General features: G+C 38.4%; 1 protein-coding gene across 1 annotated transcript; it reads left to right on the top strand.

Annotated features, from left to right (window-relative positions):
• The first annotated feature begins 740 nt into the window (after positions 1-740).
• On the top strand, positions 741-9,636 carry samd14 (sterile alpha motif domain containing 14). The gene is made up of 9 exons (XM_053238500.1): positions 741-955; positions 4,953-5,013; positions 6,156-6,313; positions 6,409-7,444; positions 8,187-8,274; positions 8,406-8,474; positions 8,555-8,693; positions 9,185-9,268; positions 9,352-9,636. The coding sequence occupies exons 2-9, from the start codon at positions 4,971-4,973 to the stop codon at positions 9,523-9,525; spliced, it is 1,791 nt and encodes a 596-aa protein (XP_053094475.1). The 5' UTR covers positions 741-955; positions 4,953-4,970; the 3' UTR covers positions 9,526-9,636.
• Positions 9,637-10,602: the final 966 nt, after the last annotated feature.

Below are 10,602 nucleotides of genomic sequence, written 5' to 3'. Positions count from 1 at the left end.
TGATGTGTTGCGCATTCTGAGATGCTTTTCTGCTCACCACGGCTGTAAAGAGTGGTTATTACGAGTAACTGTAGCCTTCCTATCTCCATAATTTTATACACTGTGCTGCTGCCACGTGATTGGCTAATTAGATAACTGCATGAACGTGCAGGTGTACAGGCAGGTGTTCCTATTAAATTGATTGTAAATGCTTCAATCAGAAAGGTTATATTATGATTAGAATAAAACTAGTGCATTTGAAACATTTCCCCCTTTTCAGTCGTGAAGTGTTATTCGTCAGCGAGTCGACTCTTTGACTCACAGATTTGTCTGAAAAAGAAATGAGGATCCTGTGACTCAGGGAAAAGTCATCAGCATGCGGTGTTCAGGATTACGTACCACCTTGGTGTTTTTTTTTGTTGGTTTTTTTTTTCATTTATTTAATTAGATTATTTTTTAAAAAATAGCAAGGAGCCATTTGGGAGCTGAAAGAATCGACTCTTATTGATGATCTGAGCCAAGTGTAGAAAAAAAAAGAGCAGAAATTCCCATCAGTGAGCTAGTCTTTAAGTGGAAATAGAGGATGGACTGATTCATGGACATACATTATGTTACCCCTCCTCCATCCTCTCTCTCTCCCTCTCTCTCTCTCTCTCTCTCTCTCCCTCTCTCTCTCTCTCTCTCTCTCTCTCTCTCTCTCTCTCAGTCTCTCAGTCTCTCTCAGTCTCTCAGTCTCTCTCTCTCCCCCACATCATTTCATCCCAGGCTTTGGGTGTGAACAGAGCTGTTGTCCTGAACCCTGATGCTCCTCTTGTCTCCGAGAGTGTGTGTCCATACACGTGTGTGTGTGTGTGTGTGTGTGTGTGTGTGTGTGCGTGTGTGTGTGTATATGATAGGGAATTAATGAATCAGTCTGAGATCTAATCAGCATGTCAGGCATATGAGCAACTCTGTGGGACAGCGCTTCTAACCAGAGGTGGGTTCCCTCACTTCGGTCATTCTCTCTCTCTCTCTCTCTCTCTCTCTATCTATCTATCTATCTATCTCTCTCGCTTTATGCATTTGCTTCAATGAAAAATGTATGATTTTGTTGCTCCTTCAGTTCAGTAAAACAGAACTACATGAGAACTCTTAACTATGTCTCTCTAAAGATATTTTTTTAAATGATTTTTAAAGGATTTCATTTGTTTGAGGAAAAAAAAAAAAGATCTACACAATCTAAGAAAGCAACACAAACTCTTGATTTGGTAAACACAATTATAGAACCTTGTTTTGTACCAAAATAGTGCTTTTTGACTCAAATTAAACGATTGTAGTATTGTAGTATTATAGAGCCACTAAATAATGTTTAGAACGTCTTGAAACGTTAATTTTTGTTGTGTTTCATTTTGTGTTTGTGTGTCGTGTTGTCGTTTTCGCGCTGCTCATATAAATGTAGTTATATACTGCTATTATTCATATAGAGATGTTAAATATTGTTTTTGATTGCTGGTTTATTGTGTCTTTACTGTGAAATCTTGTTCTTGTTTTATTGCGTTGTTATCTCCAGGTTGGCAGATATGTTTTAGAGATAACACGCTATAGAAAAAAATAAAACACAATGATTGCGTTCTTGTAGGAAACTAATCAACGGTGGGATGGTGGGACGAAGCGGAGTTACTGTTACCACCCCGAAGTTGAACATCCGGTTTATTCGTCTTATAACACAGCAAATTCACAACGTTTACAACTTTTTAATTTATTAAAGAATGACACGTTATACTTTTTGTCCATTTATAGTTACGTTTAATGTTTCGGATGTCCACGAAACAAATTAGTTCCTGTTCTCACTTACACTATAGCAGCTGTAAACAGTCATTCCTTCACCAGGGTCTCTTTTCTCTCTCTCAAGCCCACATGAATGAGCTGTTACTATAGAAACGATAACGTATTAGAACGAGCGTATCAATACCGCTGTTATAGAAAATGATCACGTTTATAAATGCATGTCGTATGCAATGACTTGCGGTGTTACTTGCGTTATTTGGCGCTCGTCTTGTTCGTTATTTTTGGTTTTTTTGCTCAGTCAGAGCAGGAACAGATTTGCTGACCAATGCAGAAGTCAGTTTTATCTTCGTCCATCTCCATATTGATTTGTTTGCTATAGCATTTTCCCGGCCTGTCAGCTACTTAGCAGGGATGCTGTATAGATGTGTGTGTGTGTGTGTGTGTGTGTGTGGTTTTATGGCCATTAGCTTCGTATCAGAGATGCACTGATGCATTATGGGGGGCTTATTGTAATACAAATTGAGGTGAGCCCCTTGACAGAGAAACATTGCATGTAATATCATTTTTTTTAAAATGTGTCCCCAAATGTGTGTGTGTGGGTGTGTGTGTGTGTGTGTGTGGGTGTGTGTGTGTGTGTGTGGGTGGGTGTGTACATCCTGAATTTCATGAATTTTTAACCCCCACAGACTTCTTGATGACTGAACTCGCTCTTGGCTATGGGGGGAGGGGCAGCCGTCGACTGCTGAGAACCCGGCTAAAATGTTTAGGTTAGCCGAACGTTATCTGAACGTTACACGTCAAACATTTGTACTGGTACAGAATGTACATACGTAATAATCTGTAAAAACCTTTCTTCAGAATTGTTGGAACATTTTGAGATGTTAGGAGCGTTAACACAAAACGTCTTCATAAAAATATAACCCTATGCAGCAGCACTAGTTTTGGTAACGTTCCTACCTAACGTTCTGATAACGCTCTCTGTCTTTATTCCATCAAAAAAAAAAAAAAGATGATGAATTTATACAGTTTTCCAGAAATATACAGAAATTATTCAGACAATTCTGCAAGATACTTAATTGTAAATCACTTTGATCTTTAAATAAAAATCCTATGAGTCCTTAATGAACATACTCTTAATATCTTAATTTAATCAAAATAGTGACTATGAGATACCATGACCTGAATATGATGACTACAGAACAGGATGTTATGAGATATACTAGATTGTTAATAGAGATTATGAGATAATATGAGGATAAGGATGAGATAACCATTAGGAACCGAGATAGTTTGAGTCAGTAGCAAATGGTGACCACTGATTTTGGTGCTGGAGGAGGACGTTAATAACGAAATACCTTCAGTCGAGAGGCTATCACGCATGACTTATGCTTAGGAGAACATTTTGAACGGTTCTAGACGTTCTATTGTTCAAATATTTGAGTACTATCATTACCAAGGGTTTACACAAAATTTCCATCCCAGATACATCTCAAAAACCACAACAAAGACCAGAAACAATCTGCCTTTGGAAAAATTTTTCTCCTTTTTCTCAGCCTTTGCGTGGGAAACAAATATTTCAGACATTCCGTATTTCTTGTGTACGTACATTATCCCCTTTTCCTCTCTCAATCTTTAAAATGGTTCTGTATATCATAGACGCACTGGCTGCACTCACATTTCGCCTCGTATGTAGACTTTTTTTTAGATTTATTCCTGATTATTTGCTATAAAACAAGTATCTTGCCCAATTTGATGAAAAACGTCAACCTGGCAACCCTGTTAATAACGGTTTTGTCCCCTGAGCATGGAGCAGCATGATTCCTGCCCCAGTGGGTCTCTATTTAGTGCTTGCTGCAGTTCTGAATTTTGACCACTAGGTGCAATAATAACTCTACGGCGCTAAAAGGGGACGTGAGCGAGCAAATCAACAGAACGTTAGCTTATATCTGTCCAAAAGCAATCGAAGATAAAACGGAATTTAGGAATTTAGGATTTGATGCGTATTTGGTCTGTGATTTGTTTTCCTTTATATATTCCTGCAGTATTTGACGTTTAATTACACTGTTCGTTACTCTTATATATTTGGAAGGTACCAGATGGCACAAGGACTCTGCTGGCCTCTTCACCCGACCACAGTGTGTGTGTGTGTGTGTGTGTGTATGTGTGTGTGTGTGTGTGTGTGTGTGCCAACCTCTCTGGATCTGACCAACTGGCCAACACTGCCTGTGTGTGTGTGTTTGAGAGAACAGATAAGGTGGACAGAAGGACAGAAGTGATATTTATTTAAATAATTATGACAAAATAATACTATAATTAATACATACACACACAGATATATATATATATATATATATATATATATATATATATATATATATATATATATATATATATATATATATATATATATATATATAAAATTTAAAACTGTATGTTTATTAAACCATTTTAAAAATTATTGTTTTAAAGTGTACGTAAGTTATAAATGTGCTAAAATGCAATAAATTCTCCTCAATATTTGTATGTCATTATTTAATGAATTGTTAACGATTTTTAAGATTTTTTTTTAGATATTATTAAGGTTAAGATCAGAGAGGATTCTTACGAAGATTCAGCAAGAAGTAGAGAAAAAAAATCCTTACTGGTTATGATCAGTTTCATACAATCATCATACAATTTTATGCAAATGATATTTTTAGATAACACTAATCAAAGTATTTTAACTATGTAATATTTTATATTGATATGTTCATTTTTTTTCATTGTTATATTTTAGTAAAAATTTTTCTTTTCATTGAAATGTACTTTTCTAAATCCATTTTAAAAAATAACACAAATATACAAAAATGAAAAATTTCTTTAAAATGTCAGGTATAATACATAATATGATAAGGATCATTATAATAAATAAAATTAAAAAAAAAAAAAAATAAAATAAAATAAAATAAAATAAAATAAAATAAAATAAAATTTAAAATTTAAAATTTAAAATTTAAAATTTAAAATTAAATTAAATTAAATTAAATTAAATTAAATTAAATTAAATTAAATTATAGTAAAACTGCTGAAAATAAATATAACAAATTTAAATAATAAAGGGTCTGCTGTAGAAACAAATCAAGAAATTGAAAGTAAACTGGATTTGCACGCACTGTATTTTGTCCTGTGTAAAATGCCTTCTTCTTCTTCTTTTTTTTTTTTTTTAGTCTGCAGATAACATCGCCATGTCCTCCACCCCACTGGCCGAGACGGAAGAAGATGTGTTTGGTGAGTGACCTCTTCACTCTCTTCCCTTCCCTTCCCTTCCCCCTCCTCCATTAGTGCACCATCCCAGCCTTTAATTGACACACACTCAGTGCGTTACGGCCCGAGAGTGGATCAGCAAACCCAGAGCCCTGATACGACCATGAAACAGGATCCCGTACACGTGTTCTCTTCTTCCTGCACTGCTCCGTTTAGCACCTTCCCATAGTTTTTTTTTTTTTTTTCACTGTTTTATTCGATGCTGTACATCTTCAGCTTGTTGTCTGTACCTGTGGCTAATTTTCTTAATTGATTTTTGTTAATTGATTTCATAGTCTATGTAAGCTTTTATTTGTGAGCTGAATGTTTGTAAAGGTTGCTAACATCTTTATTATTATCATCATTTATTATTTTCTCTGCGACACTACTACCAATCTTAACACTTTATCCACTCAGAGGTCTCACTGAGTTTGACAGAAAGCAGTTTCTACATATTGATTTCAGTGTCTGGGTTTGGTGCCATCCTGAGTTGTAGCTTCACACAAAACTTAACTGTTATCAAATTATAGTTGTTATTAAATTGTTAAATTTACTGTTGTTAAATTATAGTTATATATACACAGAAAATAAACATCTATAACAAAGTTTGTACTAAAAAAAAAAAAAAAGGGGGGGTGCCAAGACTTTTGCACAGCACTACATATATATATATATATAGAAGACTTATAAGCCGTTGCGTTACCAGACTTTTGGATCTTACGGTTGCTGGAGGCTGAAAAATAATAAGACTCGAATTAGCCAGGAACAGCTCTGATGCTTTATGAGCTTGGCTAGAGGGCAGATGTAGTGTCTTCACATTCCTCAGACCTCGCTAAAGCATCTCTCAGCCACAATTTCTTCCTTCTTTGTGTGTGTGTGTGTGTGTGTGTGTGTGTGTGAGAGAGGAATATCGTTACATCATTCACTTTGGTAATCTGTGGCTGCTGACAGCTTAATAGAGCTCCAGCCCTGCTTTACGACATCACTGTGTTTTACGGCTGCTAAGGCATGTATGTATGTATGAATGTATGTATGTGATGCCTGAAGAGTTGAACATATTCAGGTTGTGCATCTACAGTAATGATTCTAATCATTAAAAAAAAAAAAAATCATTAACTTTCTGTAAGATTTGACAGACGCAGTGCCTGAGACTGAGCGACTGGACAGCAGCCTACAGAAAGCTAAAGCTCAGCTGTCTATCAAAACCAGGAGGCACCGCCCCTCCAGGTCCCGTCTCCGAGACAGTCTGAGCTCCACAGAGGGAGAAGACAGCCTTGATGGAAAGGTATGTGTGTGTGTGGAACAAAAAATAGTTTAAGTTTGTTAGTGTTTTAAGTGTGACTAACAAAGGTTTTGTGTATTTTTTTTTACATGCACCAGAGCTACAGTGGCCTGTTGTCTGGCTCCTGCTCTCCTCTCCATGTGTCTCTACTCTGCCCCTCCCCCTTCTCTGACCTCCATCCTTCCTCCTCTCCTGCAAGGAAGGACCGAGCCTTCACCTTTGAGACAGCTGAGAGCGAAAAGAAAGAACAAAGACGAAGGAGTGCATGCTTGCTGAATCCCTCCTCTCCAACCCACCTGCTCAAGGGGAACCATCTCCAGCAGCGCCAGGAGGACCACGCCCATATTGGCCACAGGGACCATCTCCAGCAGCACCTGGAGGACAGTTCGCAACTGGGGGATCATCTGAATCTGCACCACAAAGAGAAATCCCACCTACAGCACAGGGACCATCCCCAACTGTGCCAGCAGGACCACACTGACCTGCACCAGGGTGACCATCTCCCACTGCACCAGGAGGACCGCACCCACCTGCGCCAGAGGGACCACACCCACCTGCGACAGGGTGACCTCATCCACCTGCACCAGAGGGACTACACTGACCATCACCAGAAGGACCAAACCCACCTACACCAGAGGGACCATCAAAAGAAGGACAAAACCCATGTGCGTGAGAAAGACCATCACCAGAAGGACCAAACCTACCTACACAAGAGGGACCACCTCCAGAAGGACGAAACCCATGTGCGTGAGAAAGACCATCACCAGAAGGACCAAACCTACCTACACAAGAGGGACCACCTCCAGAAGGACCAAACCCATGTGCGTGAGAAAGACCATCTCCAGAAGGACCAAACCCACCTGCACCAGAGGGACCATCAAAAGAAGGACAAAACCCATGTGCGTGAGAAAGACCATCACCAGAAGGACCAAACCTACCTGCACCAGAGGGACCATCACCAGAAGGACAAAACCCATGTGCGTGAGAAAGACCATCACCAGAAGGACCAAACCTACCTGCACCAGAGGGACCACCTCCAGAAGGACCAGACCCATGTGCGTGAGAAGGACCAAGTCCAGCTACTTGAGGAGAATCATTCTCCCCTGCGCCAGCGGGAATACTCTCAGAGTGAAGGTAGACATTTTGAATAAGCAAAGTTAACTTCCCAGGCTCCCAATACAGTATTTACCATCCTAACATACTTTAAAGTCCTAATCTTCTACATGCCATGAGTGACCGGTGGAACACCATGGGATGAGGGTGGAGGGCTTGTTTATTTTTGAATAGAAACCCATTTAAACTTTTGGCATTAAGAATAATTTTGGTAAAATGCTATGCTTGGACATTTGTATGGTTAAGTTAATTGAACTTGGACCTTCTAACTAGCTATCTTGCTGAGTAGTAAGCTCCGCCATGTATACAGGCAGAAACACGGCATCTGCCATTCACGGGAGGAACAGCTGGTCTTGTAGAACTCAGTTTGAACATTTGCGTTTATGATCACACGTCTAAACACCAAGATGTTCGCCAAGTTTTTAACCCAAACCTGCCTGGCTAAGATGTTTCTGAAGTCAACTGACTCGGTCTCGTGGATATAAAATAGGTCATCCAACAAACATGAACATAAAATGGCGGAAATCAAGGGGAAGTGGAACAGCAATCAGCAATGGAACACAATTAATCTGACTCATTTTTGGTAGAAATTGTTCCTAGGCTTCTACATGAAGATGTTTTAGTGTATAAGTTGATGGAAATATAGGGTTCTGTATATGGAAATGTAAGAGACAGATAGGGGTGTGGCTTAAAGTCCAAATATGGGTATAACACACATTGGAGTGTTACACACTAATGACATGGTCTTATTGTGTGTGTTCAGATGACAGTCGTGATATTGGTTCAGATGAGCCGAGCAGCCCGACAGTCCTGCTGGACAAGAAGACCAGGAGGCGTTTCCTCGATCTCGGGTCAGTACAAAGTTTTTTTTTTTAATAAAAAACAACATCCGCTTGATCACACCACCTGGTTGCTCATTATTTCGCTATAACAACTGTTGTGTTCCTAATTTACGTACTGCGTATTGTGTTGCTTTGCACAGGGTCACTTTGCGTCGCACATACGGGAAGGTCAGGAGGGAGCGAGCCAACAGACACGCCGCAGAAACCCGGTACAGAATCTACGTCCTACAGCGTACATGCACGTGCATTCACGTGGATTTATTCAGATCACATGCTTGCTTGGTTGCAGGGAGCCCGACGGAGCAGGAAGCCGTTCCTCGCGTTCCTCTGGTCCCCCGTTTGTAGCCTTCTCCTGGTTGAGCGAGAGAATAAGAGGCTCCATTTCTCCGAAGAACTCCAGCCAATCCCCATCCAAGTCTTTATCTGAGGTTACCTTGAAACTAACTCAGTGTTTTCTTTTTAGATTAGCTCAGATTATTTTAGATTATTTTGTACTGTTGAGTAGTTCAACATTGTCGCTATAGTTAGGGGGCCAAGCACCGAAGGTCATTATGCACTCTATTGGAATAATATGTTTTCTTCTTATTATTATTATTATATTTCTGATATTTTTGTCAAAGGTTAAATTCATGTTCAGTTCCTAATTGTTAGAAATGAAACTTAACTACATACAACCATATTTACAACATTTTACAGCGCTGAATAAGCTGAATAAACATCTACAGCGTAACACATACCTTGCTTCGTTACATGAACTCTTTTGGTGTTGAATTCACATGATGCTAACGTGTTTGTTAGCATTGTGTACTTTAGCTAGGAAATCAACACTATGCTAGTTCTTGTTGAATTCAAGTCAACGCAGTAGGTGATAATCCAATACATCTTTTGTAATATCGTATTTCTCTTTTCCTTTCGGAAGGACGAGGAGTTGAAAAACGACAGCAGGTCCAGCAGGAATGAATCGTCGCAGCCGTATCAGAGCCTTTCCGATCACTCCGATGAGGTGTGTTTTCTATCTTCTGAGGTATATCTTCTTTCTTCTCGAGCATCGAGGCAAGTGTGTGAGTGAATTGTTTTTTTTTTCAGGGACGTGATGAGCTCCGCGTTGTGAAAAAGAAGACCATCCTGCCGTTCTCGTCGGGCGGAAGAGACAGGACGGAGAAGCAGAACGGCGTCCAGAGGGACAAGAAGGACAACGGACAGGATGGAGACGGCCAAAAACTACTGACCTCTCAATCACAGTGCAAGAGTTTTGATTGATGAATAAATTCTTCCTATATATATACATATTTTTTTTCTTTTTCAGCTGTAAATACTGTAGGCCCTGATATTACTGTAACTTATTCAGACAGCTTAATAAAAATTTTGAAAAATACAAATTAAAATAAATGTGTGATTTTGTTGGAGTCTTAATAAGAAAATGTTTAGGGAGAAAAATAAAATACCAGAGTATTTTATTTATAGTCTTGTTTCTTTAAATGATGTACTGTCATATCAGCTTGCTTATAATAATAATAATAATAATAATATCTAGTAGTAATGCAGTTTCATTACTACTGCATTTTTGTCTGTTTGGAAACGGTCATGTTCATGTGTTTAATTATGCAGTTGAGTGCAAAAGTTTGCACACCCTTAGAACAAAATGTAGAAGACATGTAGAAGTTTTGTTTATTTTGTAAAGTTCGGCTTTTCAGATGTTCCTTCATTATCATAAATACCAAAAATTGCCAAATAGATCTTAAATGTAATCGTTACAACCCAGAAGTTGATTATTTTCCTACAGCAGCACCACCCGAAGTGTTTTATTCCTCTTATACTCTTGCAATTTGCCAACATTTACAGCTTGTTATTTATTAAAGAACAGCACGTAATAATTTTTTTATCCATTTATTGCTACATTTTAATATTGTTAATGTCAAGTTAGTTCCTCTTACATTGTAACAGCTATTTATTTGATCACATTTTGGATTGTGGATAAATTATATTTAAAAAAAAAAAAAAAAGATAAGTTTTACTTTTTTTCTATTTGAAAAAAACAATGGGGATGCATATAAATCAGACAATTTGGGTTAAATTTGGTTTAAATTTCACTCACACACACACACACACACACACACACACACACACAGTAAAATCTCACAAACAGCAGTAAACAAAACTAACAAGCGGATTGAATGAACAGTAACCAATCAGACGAAGCGCAAGTTGAGCTGACCAATAGCATTTACGCATACTGATTTCTCACGGTGCAAATCCTGACCAATCAAATGCCACGGTATTACTTTCAAAATGGCGTCAGCTGAGTGTAGATGGTGCGATTCCTTATTCCTACCCGTA

Source organism: Pangasianodon hypophthalmus, chromosome 12 (assembly GCF_027358585.1).
Source record: "Pangasianodon hypophthalmus isolate fPanHyp1 chromosome 12, fPanHyp1.pri, whole genome shotgun sequence".
NCBI lineage: Eukaryota > Metazoa > Chordata > Actinopteri > Siluriformes > Pangasiidae > Pangasianodon > Pangasianodon hypophthalmus.
Note: the sequence above shows the minus strand (reverse complement) of the source record. Positions and strands in the feature narration are given on the sequence as shown.